The sequence below is a fragment of the Malurus melanocephalus genome, unplaced genomic scaffold (assembly GCF_030028575.1).
Source record: "Malurus melanocephalus ecotype Western Australia unplaced genomic scaffold, MMel_1.1 scaffold_20, whole genome shotgun sequence".
Lineage (NCBI taxonomy): Eukaryota > Metazoa > Chordata > Aves > Passeriformes > Maluridae > Malurus > Malurus melanocephalus.
In genome coordinates this window covers 1,072,924-1,094,663 of record NW_026623252.1, presented here as the reverse complement: position 1 = coordinate 1,094,663, position 21,740 = coordinate 1,072,924, and the positions used below count along the sequence as shown (strand labels likewise).

General features: G+C 39.2%; 1 protein-coding gene across 1 annotated transcript in view; it reads right to left on the bottom strand.

Annotated features, from left to right (window-relative positions):
• The window catches only part of DIP2A (disco interacting protein 2 homolog A), a 78,320-nt gene that overhangs the window by 29,546 nt on the left and 27,034 nt on the right, over positions 1-21,740 (bottom strand). The window contains exons 4-10 of the mRNA XM_057389797.1: positions 17,475-17,594; positions 11,288-11,407; positions 6,380-6,625; positions 2,844-2,972; positions 2,344-2,463; positions 1,210-1,407; positions 277-368 (exon numbers count right to left, since the gene is read on the bottom strand). Coding sequence (XP_057245780.1) covers positions 277-368; positions 1,210-1,407; positions 2,344-2,463; positions 2,844-2,972; positions 6,380-6,625; positions 11,288-11,407; positions 17,475-17,594 — 1,025 coding nt within the window. The remainder of the gene's footprint in view (positions 1-276; positions 369-1,209; positions 1,408-2,343; positions 2,464-2,843; positions 2,973-6,379; positions 6,626-11,287; positions 11,408-17,474; positions 17,595-21,740) is intronic.

Here is a 21,740-nt window from a genome sequence, read left to right as displayed (position 1 = left end):
ACAGTAAAATAAGAATTTTTTTTTTGTCATTTGGCAGGGGGGCTACTTTTTAATTTGTGGAACAAAATCTTCACAACAACAGGTTCATATATAACTAGGAACAGAAATATTAAGTATTGGGACAATGTATTATTACACATTAATACACAATAATATTAAGTCACATTAATGATTACTTCACAATTTATTATTACAATATATTATTACAAGGCTTTCTTCAGCTAAAGCTGTTCCTCACTATTTCATCCAAAGGGACCACTCTCAACAGCAGCCTACCCGGTCTCCAGGCTTCAGAAGGGGTTCATTCTTAGTGGTTAGTTTGTTTAGCAAGGTATAGGCTAACTTCAAGCTTCGACTCCACAGCTTGCCTAAAGAAAAAGAAATCAAGAAACAAACTAATATTTTGACACTTAATTGGCAAATCTCARCCCCTCACACATGCACTAAGCATGACTGTATCAGAACAGCTGGAAGAGAGTCCAAGTACAATTTAGAACTTGGCTTCTTTTTAGTTTACCTTTTCCTTTTTTWAAAAAAATTTAAATGTAAAACKAAACACGATATTCTAAACAACACTCAAAGCTCCACTGCAGAGTATTTAAATTAATGCAGCTGCTCAACTATATTTCCTGCATCCTTCATCTGTGAGAACGCAAACAATAAAGTTTAACATTTTAACACACTATACAATGAAATGCTGCAGTGAGCTATCCTGAAGGACACAGTTATTTTCCCCAAAAATGCAATTTACTATAGAACTTCTAGTTCATTAATACAGGCAATTTTCACTTCCCACTACTAACATCCTGGTTATGCTCCTAAGGTACAAGTTTTCCCTATAAGGATGTGTAAGAAGATGCCAAAATGGAATGTCTCCTCTGGGAATCTGAAGAGTGTGTTACTGAGTCATGTGTTTCTACCTCCCCGTTTACAGTGGGCTATTTTTAGTATTATTTTATTTAAAAAATCCCACAATTCTAGGAGATCTACAAATAGCCACTTGGAAAGAATCCGTACATTCTACAATAAACGTTTTCCCTTCCTTAACTTCTTTAAAAACATTTTTCATACACAATGAATTCATAATTTACATTCCTACAGCAATCTCAAACCATGTGTCACAAGCACAGGCAATCCCTCTGAAGCAAGGCAAACTGTTGTTCCACAATGAACACCTAATTCCTCCTCCCAGGTAGCTCCAACACGTACCGTAGGTSAGGGTATAAATCGCTTTCCCAGTGGTATCCAACGCTGTCAGACAAGGGGCTTTGGGCTGGGTGGTTCCCCAGCACTGCAGGGCAGCCAGCAACGAGGGGGGCCAATTGGTCACAACCCCCAAGGGCTCCCCTTTAAGTACATTCACTTGATTTCCTTCCGGCTTTGGTTGATTTGGGTCMGGCTGTTGCACTAAAACCAGAGCACAGTAAATGGGAAATGTCAATCTGTCCGAAATGTCCAAGTTACACTTCACAGACTATTCTATGAACCATTCACCTCTTCCTCACAGAAGGAGTTACTGCTCACAGAGGAGAAGTGTTACTACTTCTCCTCTGCTTTATGATGATGGTATGCTAATCATCATTTGGCTTCCCAAAAAACAGTGATCATAACTTTTTGTTATTCCACATTATCAAAGGACCAGAATTTGATGCTCTAGCTCACTTCTCTCTGCTTAGGAAAGCTGATGTTTCTGGTGTTTGTCCTCCACATGTGTTCCAATGAAAGCCTCCACCAAGTCAAGAATGGTTATCAGTGACAATGGCAGAGTGACATGTGGATACTGATTTTTGCTGCACTGAATTTTTAACAGGTGATGAAAAATGACACTATGCTTGTCTAACAACGTATTTTTCAGACATTGGCCTAAGTGAAGAAAGGCCTTCTGTTAAAATCCTGCTCAAAGCTTCTCCAAAAGTGAAGTTCCACACCTCAGTTAGCAAAGTCCTGCTTGGGGTTAGATAACATTCTGTGAGGGCAACCAGAAAAATTAATGGTTCCAAGTGATGCTCTCCACAATTACAGGCACCTCAATAGAAGTTCATGTGGAAAAACTTCAGCAAGAGGCTATAATCACAAAAACATTGCATCTTACAAGTATCAAACCAATAGTAGGGTCAATGTAGTGGTGGTTGCTAAGAAATATCACACTGAGTAGGAAGGTTAAATTAAAGATTATCTTTCACTTGTGATAACATAGGACCTTTCTTGTTCCACTGTATTAGTGTTACCCTGATTTGTTTTCTATTAGGAGGAGAAAAAGAAACCAACACTTGCTAAGAAGTACCAGTTCTGCGGTGAACCACTTACACAAGGAGTAAAAAATGTATCTGAAAGAAAATTAACCTTCTAGCAGTTCTTCAAAATCATCCACAAAAAACTCCTTCAAAGGCGGGCGCTTTGGTCTTTTCAAGGTATTTAGCAGCTGCTGGATTTTAGAGGACACTCTGCTATTTACTGGGACACCTGCCAAATAGAAAAGATTTATTATTTATTATATATTAACCAAAATACACTAAAACACAACTTTCAGCTGGAAAAGTCACTTAGGACAAGTACCTTGTTTGGAAGAAAACAGCTTTAATCAGTAAGAGTTTCCACCATGGATTTATTTGCTTTCAAAMAATGCTGTTCCCTAGCTTTCAATATTTTACAGGGCTTGTAAAAATAATCACGACACAAAACATGTTGAACGCTGATTTTAGTTTGTGTACATTACATATAAATATGTGTTTTTATATTTATCAAAATTTAAAGCTCYGTCTCAATATAAAATTTAGATGTATATGAAGATATATATACAAGAGGCCACAGATGGAAGGGTAGGAGGTCTATAATGCAATCACCATCTGCAGTTTCCAGAATGCTGCTGCTGTAGCCTCTGGGCACTCCTCGCATGGATGGGACCTGTGGGCGCTCATGATGCAGGTATTCCACCAGGCCAGTGGTCACATCAGGGGGGGCAGAGTGGTTCTCTGCAGAAATGYAAAAYAGATATGRAAGCTYGTCAGGCACCTTAAGAATCAACATRATCAAAATTGCTTCTTGYATGASAGCATTTCACAAATCCTCACATACWCACAGGAGCTTGAGAACCTCCTTACAACCTGGAAGCAAAGTCTGCTTTGCTTGAAGCTGCACCCTGTTTCCTGGCTTAGAGCAATGCTTAGGTAATGTCACAGAATCACAGAATGGTTYGGGTTGGGAAGGGACCACAAAGCTCACCTTGTTCCCACCCCTTGCCACAAACAAGGACACCTTCCMCTATCCCAGGKTGCTCCAAGCCCTGTSCARCCTGGCCTYGAACACCTCCAGGGATGGRGYAGCCACAGCTGCTCTGGGTAATCTGGATGCCAGGGCCTCAGCACCCTCMCAGGGAAGAAYTTCTTCCTAAMTTCTAATCYGAATCTCTTCTCCTTTTAAATTTTAAACCATTCCCCCTTGTCCTATCACTAACTGCCCCTGTAAAAAGTTGCTATCATAAATCCAAAACTGTAACCTAGGTTGTGGAATGGATTTGAATGGAATGGATCAGGAAATGGCAGTATTTGTGAGAAGTGTTTGAACAACAGACAACAAAAATAGGAGGCCTGAAATACTTAAAATCCTGATAAGTAAAGATAGGAATGCAGCKGGGAAGAGCTGGAGAAAACCCTGCTGCCCAGGACTGGAGAAGCTCTGCAGACACAGCCCTTGGAGGACCACAGCATGTATCAAATCCTGCCAGAACTCCAGGCACAGGGAGATCTGAACAGTGCTGTGAAATACATACATTATCTCCCACTCTGASACAGTGATCAGCCCCAAGATAGTAAGTGCTTACAGCACTGGTGTCAGATTTCCAGAGCTGACACATAAGTAGCTAGTCCAGGTCTAAGCAGTTTTAAAGAGTTCGCCAGAAGAAAAATTTAACTCCATTCCCATCCTTCCCAACGGATCTCAATGCAATACCAATGTTTGCATTGCAGAGACAAAATTCCTTTCATGTAGATGAGGAACACGAAGGAAAGTGTCAGTTCACCTCTCAGACAAATGCCCTGGAATCAGTAACCACAAAGATGATAAAAAGCTAACTTGTATAACCATTGTACCCTGTAGAGAGCCCATGCATACACCTGGCTCATGTATATGCTCTCACTCTGTTCTACGTATTTGTGGAGTTGCTTTTTGGTTGGGTTTTTTGTTTTTTTTTTTCCCTTGGCTTTCCCAAAGTCATAATCCATGGACTTCCTGCAGCATACAATTTGGCCACAGAAACAAGTGTACCTGGTTCCCACTTTCCACCTGACAAACCCTGCAGGGACTAGCAATGTCTCACTATGTACGGAGAAGGAATAGGTTCAATTTGCAAGATGCATGCTCAGATAAAAACATTTGCTTAATTACTCATTTGGCCATTTTATTAATAAATGCCCATGAGACCCTATGTAATTAGTCTGTATCATCCAGAAACATCTTGGCACAGCAGGGTAAGAGAAGTGGTGAGAAGTTAAATAAGTGTGAGCAGACTTGTGACTTCAGGAAGAAAAGTTAATTGGATTCATACTGAAGGACTTTTCCATTAGWGATGACAAGACAGAGATAAATGCAAGAGAGCAGTCTAAAGAAAGAACATATGGAATATGACAGAGAATTAAAAGCCATGATGATCGGTATTTCCAGCTGCTCTAAGAGCTAAGGTGGGAAATACTCCACAGTTGATAAGGTGACCTTGAAAAAAAACATGGAGACATACTGCCAGCCTTATTAGTTAAAAAAAAATTACACAAAAGAAAAAATAAGCCCCCCAACATGAAAGGTTGTCCTTGCTGCTATTAAGTGAAAGACAAACATCTTGAAAAGAAGGCACATTCCTATCTGACTCCATCAACCACTGTAACCTTGCACTTCTGACATTGTATTTACTGCCTCGGAACTTAGTCCGAGCTCACTGTTAAAAATGCAGGCTGGAGAAGAGGAGCTGCAAAGGAACAAACTGCTAAATTTAAATTCTCCAGCATCTCAAAACTGTGAATAGCTATTCAGTACACAACCAAAACACAGAATATTTCAGCAGGGCATGGCAATTAAGATATGTAAGATGCCTTTCAGATTGCTGGTATCAGCACACTATCTGAAAAAATAAAYAGATGACTCTTCTATGCTCTAGGACAAATCAAAGCCCTTTTGGAAAGTATGAGAGTATTTATCTAGAATCATAAAAGTTTGCAGTGTAAGAACTGAGTAAGTTTTCATTTTCTTGTGAGCTAGAAAAAGTAACACACACAGGAAAAATRTCCCAACTGAACTGATATTTGCCATGCTTGAATGTTACCAAGCTAGGAATGAAAACTGATGGAACATGGCAAGCATTCCAGAAATGAGAAAGACTATCTTTATGTGAAAACACATCTGTTTTTTTTGTCAAAGGCACTGGAAATTTTATCTTTATAAATATTTTTAATAGATCAACTCTTAACAATCCCTGAGCTTCCTTCCTGAGAGATACTATAATTATTTATTTCCCATTAATAAATTTTAAACCTGCATACAGCAAAACATTCAGCTGCTTAAATGCTGAACTCTGAACTCTCAATAAGGCCTTGATTTTGCATACAATGYTGCTGATTAAACAGCCCTGATGAACACATCTATCTGACCTGGGGCATGAGACATAACAAGGTGCTGTGTAATATTTTGTGTACCTTAAAAGTTTTTACAGCTATATTAAAAATTTAATCAGYCCCAGTTAAGCTTAACAGGTTAGTCATAACTGACTTTGTAATTTTAAGGAGTTAAATATCATTCCTATTAATCCATAATATGAAATTCAGAATGTCTCAAAGTGAAGTGGTGATATATCACATCCTTTTTTTACATCTGTCAAGGTCAAACAAAATTGAATATTTCTCAGTAGTAGTAAGCTTGGAAATGGGATTATAAAAAATTAGGTTTCTTTTAAGATTTTGCATAAACAGCAAAAAATTTCCCTATCGATTAGTACCTCTGATTTCATAACTTCCCCAAARTTTCTGTATGTTTTTCTGTCTTCTGGGTGTTTATCAACTGAACACATAACCTGACATTGTTTAGGGTAAATACAAGCAGATTGGAAAGCATGCACCAAAACCAGGATTCCTTTGAAATTCTGCTTTGGAATCCACTAAAACTGAACCTTAGTTTCTTGGTAAAGCAAGCATTTTACCAAGAAAAATGMATGTTCAGATCTCATGAACAACTGGCTTGGGTTAAATTAAATACATATAGATCATACATACCTGGTCTGTGAATTGCACATTTTAAGGCTATTTACGGGTATCTCCTGGTGAAGATCTTTGTATTTAGCCCTCTTTTAGGATTTGTAATCTGATTTGATTCCAACCACAGCGGCAGGTTTACTGACCTATCTGGGTGTGTGCCATGAGATCTGCAAGCACAGTGGCAGCAGTGGTGGCAGGAGCGGTATTGGAAGCAGCAGCAGGTTTCCCTCCAGGATGAGATGAGGTGGAGGATGCAGAGGATGAGGTGGAGGAGCCCTGAATAACCCGGTTAAGCCAGGGCTCTACGTTGGAATGGCTCTGGAACGGAGTGGAGCTGATCCGCCCTTGCCGCCGCAACGAGCCCTCATCTTCTGATGCTGACGATGTGTCTGTGGTCAAAATAACGATGACAGGCCTGTAATGTGGGAATGGGAATGACCCAGCACCAAGAACATGGCACTCAGCCCTGTTCCATGTGCTCCACACAGTGTCCTCACATGCTATGTGTGAACAGCAATGGCATATTCACACACACAAATCCCTCTCGCTGCCGTTTCTTGGGCTAACACAACAACTTCTACACATTAAGGGACCACAACACACTTGGAGCAAAGTTTCAGTCATCTCCAGCATTTAGAATAGCATGAGATTCAAAAAAGGCTTCTAACTCCACTAGAGGATAAGTGAGCATTCCATCCCATCCCTATTCCACTGAGAAAATATTTGTTCTGAGCAGGTAAATTTTATCACATCACACCTGAATAAAACTCATTAAATTTTTAGTTTATTTCCTTTTTCACTCTTTTGAGGGAAAGGAAATTCTTTACTTTTTGGTTCTTCAAGCAAATTATTTTGAGAACTAGCTCCTAAAAACCATGGTGCTCCAAAGTTTAAAGAAAGAGTAATCACAAAGCATGTATTTCAACCATATAAACTCATACTAATGCGTAGTGCATAGAAATGCTTAGTAAAGCATCTTTTCATTCTAGATGCTGCTGTTAGAAGTCTGACAAAGGGCTACTAATTTAATTACCATCCAGTTATTTACAACTTTCCAGAAGTTCTCCTTGGGCATGCAGTCTTTCCTTATTATCCATCCAACAATAATTAAAAAGATTATTCTAAATATCAAGAAAATACATACTTTGTGATTTTGAGTGAAAAATAGAAAGTCTTATCACAGGAAAAAATTCTTGCCCTCATAAAGAGACTGCTGAATTTTAATAACTTGATCTTTAAATGCTTTATATAAGATACGGTGTCTGTTACTATACTCTTAACAGTCCCTTTCAGACATGGAAATCTGGGGTGGGTTACATCAGGAATTCTGCAACCTTAATTTTGGCCATTCTCTTAATCCTCTGAACATGAAATTGCCCAGCTAGATACGATCCCATATAAATTTCCTGAGGCAAAATAAAAAAAAACCTACTCCTCATCTTGGGCAATGCATTTCAGTTGCCAACTCTTTAATTTTCTGATTTTCAAGAATATGTGCATTTCCAACAGCTTCTGAATAATTTCACTTAGCAGTCTAAAATCACAAAAACCAAAAACCATTTCATAAGAACCCCATTTAACTTGATGGCATTTTCAAAGTTAAAATTGTAGATATCTTGTTATCTGACCTCCCTCATCAAACGTAAGAATTTTGAATGAAAAAACCCAAACAATAGATCTCTGAGAAGATCCAGCTGTGGTGCAACCCCATTCCTGGGTCCATGTCTCATGTAATAGTTCCAGTCTGCTGCCACATTTGAAGTTTTTGGCAGCTGATTCCATTTGCTCCTGGAGAGAAGCCAAACCTATCCCGCAATGCTTGCAACCTTCCCTTTCTTTTAGGTAGAAAGCAAAAATAAACAATTCCAGGAATAAGGAACAAGATAGCATTATGAACAGCCAGGGATTGAAAAAAAATCAAACCAAACCACCATGTTTGCAGTTTATAATCCCTTCAGAGGAAGAAACAGAACTACAGAAAGAGCAGGTTTCTCACAGAGTACACACTGACAGTATCTCCTTACCCARATTCAAGACTAATGAAGTCTCTATAATATTTCTAAGCTTTCACATGTCTTACACATGTGTGAAGATGAAAAATTCCAAATCCTTTACAATATTAACTGTGTACAAAAATGGAGGACCCATGCATCCTAATACCGTAAGTTCACTACAAAGTAGCAAGGTCACCCCAGTAACAGCCCCKTGCCAGCAGCAGGAATTAATCCATGGTTCCTGGTGTATGGTGACAGAACAGTGACAGAATACTGTGTGCTTGGCTTCCAGCTCTTCCTGGCTGGGAGCTGACCCAAGACAGTCATAGAAGCCACCCCTCTTTGAGCCAGACTTACTTGAAGGCTACAGCTCCAGTTGTGATCACAGGAAATCCGTGTGGGAAGGATCAGAGACTCAACAGGACAAAACCAAAAGTACACGAAAATTTTTGGAAGGATTACTGATAAAAGCAGTTCCTTTACTGCCAGCCAGGAGTTGGTTTTCAATTTAACACGGTGCTGAGAACCACAGATTCACAAAATGGTTTGAGTTGGAAGGGACCCTAAAGGTCATCCAGTTCCACCCCTTGTTATGGGCAGGGACACCTTCCACTAGACCAGGTTGCTCCAAGCCCCATCCAACCTGGGCTTGGACTTCCAGGGATGGGGCAGCCACAGCTTCTCTGGGCACCCTGTGCCAGGGCCTCATCACTCTCAGTGTAAAGAACATTAATTGGATACTTCTTTTCTGATACCTGATTGTAGCTGTTTGCATCAAAATTACAGTTATTTAATACCAAAGCATGTTTTAATTCCATTAACTCCGGCCAATACTAGGACTTAAGGAGTGARTGAATGGCTCAGGACTAGATGCTCACCACTACTTGGGTTCTTTGCAACTTTGGATCCTTCTTGCTGAAATAACTTTGCAAATAAAGGCAGGCCCATTAAAAGACAATTATTTTTATGATTTAATATGGCTGAAGAAAGTCTCTAGGATATTTCTGAATGTCCTGATCCCCCATGATACAGAACTCATCCAGTGGCCCATTCTCTTATAGAGGTAAGGGGATCTCCTAACACTCTCTTAGAAAGAGCTTGACAGATTCCAGAGGCACTTAAYKCTTCACASAATATCCTRAGTTGGAAGGGACTCMTGAAGAATACTGAGTCCAATGCCARGCCCTGCACAGGAGAGCCCCAAGAATGATACCACATGCCTGGGAGTGTTGTCCAAACAGTTCATGAATTCCAGCAGGCTTGGGGCCATGACCTGTCCCTCTGGTGGTCTCAACACCAGCTTACAGCTCCTATTATTTAAGGTGCTACAGCATCCTACTCAATCCCAGTGTGAGCACACTTTGCTTCTCTGCTGACCACCTGCACAGGCATGTTAGAAGATGACATTCCAGCAGCACAAGCACACAGAAACATGCAGATCCCACAGCCTCATCTTGTTCTGTACACACACGTATAGCATGGAGTGCAGGGTCAGGGGCTTGGCCAGGCACGTGTTCATTTACATACCACCAGCCCTTTGATCTTCTTATTCGCCCATTTTCCCCACAAACTTGTTCCTTTGCCAGCCTGCACTTCCTCACCTGAACATTCCATAACAGGACTCATGCAGTTCCAAAATACTCTTGCCCTGCATCCCACATCTGAGTGCTCCCCCAGTCCAGAAGGTGCTCTAGTGCTGACTGGTCTTGATGGGCTTCACACCTGGCCAGGAGGGCTGAGGGTCTCCAGCCCAGGGAGAGGCCTGGACAGGGTGACTTGTCCGAGTCTTGAACTTGCCTTTCTGCCTGCTGCTGTTCCTGGTGCTCCTYTGGGCTTGTGCAGATGGGTCTGGGACGGGCTGGTGGCTCCTGGGACAGGGCATTATTTGGGCTGCCCCACCTGCCACACCCCATGCTCCTCTGCAGGTGTGCAAGGCAGCTTTTATCACATAACCTAACACTGTCTCCATAGCATTGCAGCTTCTTTTTAATTGTTGCTCACAAAAAAGGATTAAAATTAAATTAAAAATACTTAACCTATCTTCTAGGCAAAAACAGTAAGGGTCGAGAAAGACCATATATAAGAACGCAGAAGATTACTGTTCATTAACTAATGAAATAACTGGAAAACAAACAAAAGTGGAATTCTCTTTCAATGGGAAGAACAGAAAGAAGAAATACAGCTAAGAAGGCAGGAGAGCAGCATACCTGGACTCGTCTTTCAGAGAAGGGGGAGGTTAACTACAAATGACGGATAAGGGCAGTAGAGGTCAGTGTGCTTCTGCTGCTGGGCCACATTACAAAAGACAAGAGCACACCCTCGAAATTAAACAGCTTAGGAAATTTCTCTTCTTTGTATACAAGACACTGGCCCAAAACCACTTGGCTTGCTACCACAACATGTTGTAAAATTTTCTTAAGCCCCAGAGAATTCACTGCGAGACAACAGGAAGATTACTTTTTCCCCTTAAAAATCAAAGAAGGCATTCTGCCATAACCAATCTAAACAATTACAGTGTCTGATTTTCTGACTGTTTCAATCTGCTCACCACYGAATAGCTGAAACCATCTGATGAGTGCTTTGCAATTAATGCAGCAACTTCATGCTCTGGTATTTTCTTCAACTTAAAAAGAACAGTATCTTCTGTAATGTGAAATGAGGTATTTTCAGCTCTGACATGCTTGCGTAGATTATGTCCTCTGAGTGAGACATGGCATAARAGGACATACTTAAAGCATAAAGGGCACCTGCTCACTCTAAATCTGCTTTCATGTGAACCTTCAGCAGCTACATTATCTCTAGATGAGACACTAAAAACCACAAGGAAAAATATCAAAGGATAAATCCAAACAAGACCTGATCATTGGGAAATATAACCATGATACACAACTTTAGTGCAACCTACTAACAACTTAACAAAACAAAGGGCAGGGCACCTTCCACTATCCCAGGTTGCTCCAATCCCCATCCAACTTGGCTTTGGACATTTCTTGAGATGGGACAGCCACAGCTTCTCTCAGCTGCTCTATCAATTGTCTATGTTCACTCAACATGTACCTGGAGGGGTGTATGTCTCTACTGAAGAGTGCACCAGGACAGAGCGTCTCTTCGAGGGCATGGGCATCTTCCTCTCTTTGTATTTGGCAAGTGCTGCTTGTACTGCTTCAGTGTGGACATCTATATAGAAAACAAACAAACAAACAAAAAGGTTAGAAATTCATTTAATCAGGAGGACTGAATCACCACCACTGCCTCCGGCTCCAATCCACTGCARAAGCAATGGTTTCCAAAGCTAAGGGAGGATATTAGCAGGGTCAAGTTGACACACTTCCCTCATGAAATCAGCCTGAAAAGGCTCAGTGAGCAGCATTCTGGAAAACCCCCTGAAATAAACACTGAAGTGACAGAGTACCCAMTATGTTAGTTTTGAACAATTCATTCCAGGAGGGAAATTTCAATGCATATTCTGTAAATTTGCAACAGCATTTGACTATTCATCCTCAAAATACAGAGAGGGAACAGAAGTACAAGTACATACATACTTGAAAGTCCCACAAAACAATGCAAGTAATAAAAAACAGAAAAAAAGAGACCAATGGGCTCAATTATCTTAGAGGTATTTTCCAACTCTAACAAAATTCTCTTRTTCTATATGAAGAATTAGGGAAAAGACAAACCAAGCTTTCACTTTCCTGAAAGCAAAAACTATCCTAAGAGGCTCATAGGCTATATTTTAACTTCTCTAATTTTTAAGCCAAGACTGAGATTAAAGAGGAATTCAGTGTTCAATGAAGACCTCACCAAAGAGAAATTTTAATGTATTCCAGTAATTCTTCAGCAATTTTTTCTCTTTGACATCTATATTTCAATGGTGTCAAAAGCTTAAATTCAGGCAGGAAAAAAATTCATGAGAAGTGAACTGATGTTGAGGARAAATGAGGCAGACCAAAAATATATTTTGAATTATCACTTAAGATTCAAACTCATGAAAAGCACAATACAACATGTATACGCTTATAAACAGTTAAAATGGGCTTCCTGTGGTTTAGGAATGKTRTTTTCCAACTTAGTCTTCCCTCTAAAAACACTTCAAGACAGGCACTGTGCTTTCTCACTCTCCCCTCTCCCTCCTCTCTGTGGTAAGATGGAAAGGAGAATCAACTGGAGGCACAAGAGGCAAAGATCTTGGGCTAAGATAAGAACAATTTACTGAAAATAGCACTGAGATATGAAAATGAACATAACAGCAAGACTAATGACACATGGTACAAAAAAAAATGCTATTGCTCAGTGTGGAAAYCCCTGACAATAGAGAGACCCCAAACCAGGACAGAGCCCAAAAGTGAGTCTATGATCACGCACTAGGCTGACCACATTTCTTCTACATGAAAACTGCTATACAAGATTTTCAGAATTTAACTACTCAATTTGAAAGTTAGTATCCATCTACTCTTTTATTAAGATGCAAATATATAACATATAGACAGATTTGAAGGTATGAAACTATTTGTAGGTATGTGTGTATGAGAAACATATAATATAAAATGTAGCGTAATTATTCTATCCCTGTACCTACAGGGATTTACCCTGTTGGTACCTTTTTTTTTGGTTTGTTTAAAAAGTACCATTTCTGTTCTAGTCCTGAACTCACTTCGGTCAAGCTCAGCACAAGGCCCTTCCTAAGGAACTGCTCCCTTCAGTCTGGCCAAACGSATTCCACAAAATCACAAAATCCCTGAGCATATGGTCCCAGACACCAACCACTTCTTTGCAGCAATAATGTCACTTTWCAGTCTGCAGCTCCCCCCAGAAAATCTGTTCAGAGCAGTATTTAAAATATGTATAAATGCAAATATACTATCCCACCTGTGTGTTCTTACAAGACTTAGGAATGAACTAAGTAGATGCTTATCTCAAATAAGAACTGCTTGTGCAACTAACATGGGAGGTTCAAAGGTGATGTTGTTATGAGAGAAAAATATTAAGAAGRAAAAAGGGAAAAAAATCAGTGAAACTTCTACCCTCTAATACAAGATTTTTTTGTCCTGGGCCCTGTCAGATTTTTGCTGCTGTCCTTCACACCAAGGAATTAATAATAGATGTTTTATAAATTAAAAGTCCCCTTTTCTTATGTCTGCCTGCCTCCCTCCCCATTCCYACATCTAGGCTTGTTGTCAAGTCTTGGTTCCTCCCAATCCTTAATTTTAGCTGTAGTTGTCCACCAATGAAGTTTATTCCCATGGATACCCAGAAGCAAAACTTTTATGTACTCAAATTACAGAAAATTTAAGCAGAATTCAACACCAATTAAAGGTCACGTTTTTGCATTCTTAAAAGTAGGGGCAAAATGCCCTTTCTGCAGGACATATTTCCTTGGCAGGACTTCCAGTGAAAACCAAGCTGGAATTCCAGAAAGAGACAGTAACTAAGATGCAGTCACTTCAAACATGCCTACATCTACATATAATTTAAAAAACATTTCTGTTGCATTAGCATCTCATAGGAAGTAGGGGAACATAAAYTGTTATTATCCGGAAAAGGTCTTCCAAAGAGCAAAATAACACAATATTTGTAGTYTGCATATAAATACATTAAGTCATTAAATAATGTGGCAGATAAAAARTGAAAGCATTCTTAGGCAGTCGTGCATTTTGGGAATGGAAAGGCCTATTTGGAGGCAAGGGTGTGCTTGGGCTTTTGAACAAAGTAGAACAAGGCAGGTCATAACATCACACAGATTTGTGSAAACAAGCATGGGAACTACTTTTTATTCCATTTCCAGAGGGCAAAATCAGTACCACCTCCTCCTCTACTTGTAACTTCCACCCCAAAACTTGGAACAGACTAGATTAAATTATAAAAATGCAACCAGGAGACAGTCCTGATTCATTCCACATAGGATGAATTTTTATTCTGTTCAATGTTTCATTTTTACAGTGCCAATTTAACTTATCATTCACTCTATAGTCATTAAGATCTATTTCTGGCTTGAAATCTTTCTTATAATATCTTGTCCTTGGACCACAGCTGAGTAGGAACATCCTCTCTCATCCAAATCAATGAAGTAATTACTTTCACTTCCCTGGAACACTTCGTTCCTATTCCACGTTTCCTTTAAGAGCTTTTCTACATGATGAAACACATTTCAGTAAAAGAAGTAAAGGGAATGAAATTTTTAAAGAAGCAGAATGCTTAGGGTACTAAAATTCATAAATTAGTATAAGTTAAATTTTAACTAGATGTTGGAATTGCAAAAGGAAGTTTTCTACCACTGTCTGTTACTTAAATTCTTCAAAATTTATTGTGAAAGTGATTTACCATGTAAGARCTGTGGAGTTCACTTTTCTACAGAATTAAGCACTCATAATCAGACCAAATGTATCACATTTTTGAGAAAAGGGAACACAAATTCTCAACAGTGATAACAAGAAGTGATGAACAGCAATCCCAGCATTTCATTAACACAAAGTGAGGAAAAAGACCTCATATATATATATATGTGTGTGTGTGTGTGTATATATATATATATATATATATATATTTACTGCCATTTAAAAGCAGAAGAAAAAGTCTTGGAAAAGTATTTCTAAATTTCTGCATTTCATTAAGCTGAAAACAACCAAAAATTAGTAACTGATTAAAAACATTTTCTCCTTCTGTTGTAGCAAACCAGATAATTTTCTCTCCCATTCTTTGTACCTATTCTCATTTTCTTTCTCTCCACGTGTCCTTAAAATGGATAAGGGAGGAAAACCAAAATAGTTTGTGAACTATAAATCACCTAAACTCTTACWGCTCCTAAACTGTCCACCTATTAGAAGAGCATTTTTCATTGCCATTTCCAGCCTCTGCTCATTTATCAGCGTCTGATTCTTGTCCCTGCCATAGACACAGAGGGAAGAATTTCTATGGTYGGTCAAAGAAAGCAATAAGCACTATCTAGGTGGGATGGGGAAGAGACCTGGAAAAAGGTAAAATACACGGGTTGAGACAGGAACAATAATAACTAAAATGCAATAATGRTAATGATGATAATAAAAAYAATATAATTAGAACAAGAATAATAAAATATGAGCATTATTCTCATTGTAAATTKAAACCACAATACTGTACCAGCTATTAAAAAGAAAATTAATACTATTCCAACTGAAGCCAGGACAGCAGGCTTGTATTTATCAATATTATTCACTGCTGGAATTTTTTGGACAATATTTACTGCTTGAAGAGTAGTATCTGAGGATGWTAAAAACATATAGTTCATTTAAATACACAACACTTCTGTGAAACTATTAAAAAAGTGCTTACAGAGAGTAAATGACAGATTARTTGCATAAAAAGACAAAATTGTTTCACTTGCTTGCTTATTTTAAGTAATTTATATTGATGGCTTTAAAGTATCTATAATTGCTCCAGAAAGAGATTCTGTTCTAGGAAAAGCTGCATWCCCCCTTCATCAGCTACTCTTGAAAAAGACACAGAAGAACTGATGAGATTTGAAGAAAGGAAAACAAGAAATAAAGGAAATGTAAGGAAAGAAAAAAAGAAGAAACAACACACTCTCCATTCCCCACAACACTCTAAGGAATAAGTTAAGGTGTGAGATTGAGAGAAGGATTGCTTATCCCTCACAACAGGCAATGTGTGTCAGCACACAAGTTAAAAAGGGAGGTTAAAAAAGGCAACAATATCTATCTCTTTGCTGAGTCAATCACTAATGCAGTAAATCTACAGATTTTTTTTTTTAATAAGAGACGAAAAATCAGAATAGATATCAGCTTCTGAAAGCCGTATCTACATKTCCTTGCAAAAGTTTGACCTTAACCAAGTCAAACAAAACTGTCATTATTTGGTTTTGAAGACATCTGGGCACATATTACTAATGGGAGAAAGAAATCCAATTATATGTGTTGTAACTAAGAACTTTTCAAATTTCCAAGTGAAGAACTTGTTTTAGGCACAAATATTTAATGAAAAATGAGTTAGGGGAGCAGTGAAGGGAAACCACAAAAGCACATGGCAGTCCCCACCAAGGACTACGTCCCAAGGATTTCCTGCTGTAGTTGTACTCTCCTTGCAAATTTTTATTTCTGTTAGTTTAACAATGATGCATCTTACTTTAAATAAATTATTTTCTATGGCAAAATTTTCTAGAACATATTTTTATAATGTAATATTTTTTTAATGTTTTTAAACACGTTATTTAGCTAATTATGACACTATACAATACTCCCTGTAATTCAGAAGTTTCTTCTCTGTGTAGCTGAATACAGCCATGTTTCCCAAGAGATTATATATATCCTCAGAATATTTAAGAAGTCTCATTCATCCTTCAATTAGCCCTAATGAATGTAAAAAGCACATCAGCTCCAACTCTGAAGAAAGGTATTACGTATCAGCAGGGCAAACAGGATGCAAGAACCACTTTGCCCAAGCAGTGGCAAGACAAGGTGACCCAAGACCAGCCTCCTGYTAAGGATGTGCAGTGCACATTGTCAACTGTACTTCTCATTCCCAAATCCAAGATGTGGAATTACCCCGGAAAACAAACAGAAAAAGATCCAGCTACAAGTCCAAAGGTATTCAGGAGATAAAAGCTCCCAAACACCTGTTTTTCCTCACTATTGTGACAAGGAATTTCACAGGGAAACAGTGCACTTCAATCACCTGAAAAGTAACAATGGGAACAGGATGTAATGAGGTTATTGGTATTTTCACACTATTTTCCAAAACAGTTTTGTCACTGTGGTGTCCATTTAAAATGAAGTAGAATATCCATTGTGACATTTCCCTTTTTTGTGCACTTGCTTTAAACCAGGAAATATTTGAAAGAAAGCTACAATAAATACATAACCTTCTTTTAACAAAATAAACCAACCAGGCAAGCAAAAAAATCCACCAAATTTACACACTGTAGTACTCAAAATTTTTAAGTAACTGTTCTACAGACTGGAAACTCAACTYTGTTTTCTCAGCAAATATGAAAAAACTGTTGAGCATGGTAAAATTCACAACAAGAAACACGTCAGAAGGCAGGTCTACAGTCTGTTTCCCTTCTAGCATTTCCTCCAGGCCAGAGTCAAACAAAACCACTGTTGTGTGCAWGGAAACAAAAAGAYASTTGAAAGACATTCATTATCTCTTCCCTTCTTCCAAAGCTCTTGCAGCTTTCTGTGCATAAACCATTTTACAGGTATACTTTTCCTCTTAGGACACRTGATGCCCCAGCTACATCTCTGTCTCTTACCGGATCGGAAGCGCTCGTCCCTCGAGTTGGTGGATCGGGATTTCTGCTGTTTTGATACWGCAGCAGTRGCTTGGGAAGAGCCTGGCACTCTGTTMTCTGCTTGCAGGGAGGGATCCACACCTGAAACACAGTTCAATTTTRGTATAAACTCAGCTTTGCAAATATAACATCTGCTCCCCATGCCTACGTTGTTTCATCGCCCTCAAGACTTACCAGTTCAATGGATGCAAGATGGTACCTTTAAAAAGGGCTCATCTTCTACCTGCATTTTAATCCAATTCAATCTACACCCATTTAACACRGCAATACTCAGAAGATTCACATTTTACAAAAATGCTGCAATTCTCTAACAAAACYTTTGCAGATATTAAGGACAGAATTACCGTCAGCTTCAGCTGTCTAGAAGTTGCTGCTGTAACCTAGGATAGCAGGATGCTTCATGTACTCCTGAAATGATGACAGACCCTCCCAGCCCCTTCCTTACAGGGTAACAAAAATAAGAGGAACTGAACCATTCTCTAGTTGTTTGCTCTGCACCTGATTAGAAGAGGGCTCTAGATAATCCAGAGTAGTTGCTTATATTTAAGGTGGCTAATGTTCAGGAAGATGAATCTCAATTTTACATTGTAGCACAACAGGAATAAAAAAATCAAAGTGGGGGACAATAACCATTAAAATACCCATTATTATTTCCTGATCCCCCAAAAGAGGARACTCCTTGCTGGCTCTTGATCCATCAAGGACTATGTAAATTTGGACTATGAACTTCCATTTGCAGTTTTATTATACATCCACACTTAAAAATGTGATGTAAAATTCCAATGCAGTTGGAAGGGGTTTTGCACAAACCTMATATAAATTTAGCTTAGTGCTGTGTTTAACAATAAACTTTCCTCAGCCATGTAAAACCTGCTGCATCAAATTCACTGTGTTTACTCAGCCCTTGTACCACACAGGGCTGAGTGTATCTTTCAGTTTACTTCTTCCTTCCCTTGAAGAGCTTCTGCTTTCCTACCTTCCCCCAAGKCTTTTGAAAACAACACATTTTGGAAACAAAGTGTTTTGAAAACCATGTTTTCAAAATGCAAATATTTACTGGAAGCAGCTCTTACTGAACTGAAGACATCATTCCAGAAGAATCTAAGCCAGCTCCTCTGCAAGGAAAGATCTTACTTTAATAARTAAGAAAAGGTTCCTCTCCCTCTCAGGGTGTTTCTGTTTCCTCCCCTCTGTTACAAAGTGTGTACCAGGAAAGAAATTGGCAATTATTAACGAATCTAGCAATTATAAGACATTTTTATGAAGACCTTTCAGTAAGACACAGTCTTTACATTAGGAGTGCAATTGGTTGAAGTATCCCAGTTCTATCTCAACTGATGAAAAAGAACCTGTAAATACTCTGTTGAAATATAATATCCTCAGGCAAAGTGTTTTATCATCTTTATGACAAGATAAATTACTATATACCAGCTTTCTTGGGTATCTGTTAAGACTTTTGGATGAATGCACTCCCTCTCCCATCCCCTCTGCAGCTAACAGCGAACACCTCTGGATGTTTAAGAGGCATCCTTGAGCCACACAKGGGTTCACTGAGAGGGTCTGTGGGAAAAATGAGCCTAAATAATCAGAAAACGAGGGAACATTCRATAAATCACACAGATCTAAGTTTTYAGAAATTAGTCCAAYTCCAGAGATATGCTCCTCTCTTYTACAATTTGTGATAAAGAACAAACCCATTCTCACCTAATTTGTCCTACTTTCCAGAAGTAAAGCCTTTTAAGCAGATGACAGAGTATCTACCATCAAATGCATTTCCCAATGGGATAAATGGAGACAGACGGGCAAAAAAAACCCAAAGTGTCCTCAGTGAAGTGGAGTAGAACATGTACTTACCAATATACAGACCTAACACTCCCTGAAATACTTAAGCAGAATTCTGTTTGTAAGAGAAAAACAAGTGTAGTCTGCCAACAGAATTGATTCAACAGATCTGATAGAATGGTGAAAACACTGCAGAATTCTATTCCACATTTCACTTGAACACAAGTTTTCCATAACCACAGGTCAACAGTCCAGGGGGATTTGTTGATCTGGAAACATAACAACTTTAGATTTCGTTAAAAAGATCAAGGGAAGTGTGTTGGTTTTGCTTGGCCTGCTTACCCTTTTTGGGTAGTGTGGGGGGGGGCACTTCTCCTGTAAGAAGCTGCTAGAAGCTTCCACCAAATCCAGCAGAGCCAATTTCTGATGGCTCTGAAGATGATGGTCATGCTGCTGGCCAAGCCTGGGCCCATTAGAGATGGTGGTAATGCCTCTGTGACACCATATTTAAGAAGAAAATCAAAACAAAAATGCACTGAGTTATCTTCTACCAGAAAAGAGGAGGAGGTGAGAACATGTGAGGGAAACAACATGCAGACACCAAGGTCAGTGGAGAAGGAGGGGCACTTTTGGGAGGACTGTTGCTCCTGAGATGGAGCCACACTGGAGGAGTTCACTGAGAATTGTCTCCTGTGGGAGGGACTCCAAGGCTCAGCAGGGGAAGGACTTCTCTCCCTGAGCAGTGGAAGAAGATCCTGGGGGGAAGAYGGGAGGGGTTGGGAGAAAAAAGAGTTTTAAGGGTTTATTTTACTTCTCATTATCATCTTCTGATTTTGTAAGTAATAAATTCACTTTGTACTTTTATGTTGAGCCTGTTTTGCCCTTGGAGTGTTTTCTCCCAGTCCTTATCTTAACTCATGACCCCTTGGTTTAACTTTTATTTCTCTCCCCTGCCCAGCTGTGACAAAGAGAGCGAGTGAGGAGGGCTGTGGTCCCCTGTGGGAGGAAAATAATCTGGAAAATGAGCTGACTGGTATAATCCATCAACAGATGACAACCTGCATGTGGGATGTCCCGAGTCATGTGCAACCTGAGCTCTGCTGTTTGGCCCCAGCAGTACGGGGGCTGAGGAGCAGGGAAGAAGCGACCACACATAACAACAGGAGTTGCATGACCAACTCCAAAACCAGAAGACTCTCTTCCTCCCAAGACTACAGATCAGATTTTTGGGAATCAGAGTTATTGTGATGAAGTATGTATGTATCAATGAATGTCAGAAATTCCCTTTAAATTCAGATGAGGAATGAAATATTTGGCACTGCTAGAAACAGCAACTCAGTTTCTTCAGATTGCATCTCCCTTCTTGCTTTCTCAAAGAAGGTTTCATATCATAGCAYAAAAGTACCAACAATGAATCTGAAAAACGTCACTTTTTGGTAAAAATAGTAAGATAGTGCATTTGACTCTTAGGCTACACAACTATTTGCCAGTAGAATCCTGTTCCACAAGCTTGGTGAGCTTGTTCATTTAATTCTCCTACTATGCAAATCACTACCTTAGCCTTCAGCAAAAGCAGATGGGTAATTAGGCTAAGTCTCCCCACTCCCACCAAAGCCTTTACAAAACAACATTTGAAAAGATATATACTAAAGACACCTGATCCACTATCACTGCATCTTGTCCATTTTTAACTTACCCAAAGCTAACAAGAATGAAATAATCTTAAAGAGGCTGCTTGTTCCAACTAACTGAACAATTTGGTTCCACAGGATGAAATGAAAGTTAATATTTGAATTATTACAGTATTTGTCTATCTACGAGCACTGGAAAAATCAAGACTAATACTGGCATTTCTTGAAATTTTCATTTATATGCCCAAAAATGGTTTTACTATAAGAGCAGTGAAGAGCTGCCAGGACTCTGAAGGAATATTCTCTGCTGGCAATGCTGGGGACGACACACAACTAAAGACACCAGGTAGGTAGAGATGAAATTTTCAAAACATAATGTATTAAAGAGCTCTGCAGAGAGGAGAGAGGAAGAGAGAGGCCAAAGAGGAAACTCCAGACTCTGTGTACATTATCAAATCTTTCTGCAGCTATTGAACTGCATCTGGAAATAAGAAAGGAACAAATGATGGCAGTCAGCTTCAAAGCACTAAAAGAAAAGAAAAGAGGTATGACAAGGCAGAAAATCCAAAAAGCRGAGGTTTGGCTCTGGGCCAATTACTGACTATCCAGTCCTCACCCAGGTTCATAGTTCAATGTTATCATTCTCTACTGCCCGTATCCCATCCCAGAACAAATTGCCTGCAGCACACACTTTTTGTCTTCAAGATCCAAAACTAAGTGTTCACACCTTCCACATTAGAGGGACTGAACAAGGGTCTACCCAATGTAATATATTACCCAGAATAAGGTACTAGAAATTCAAGAGATTRAAAAT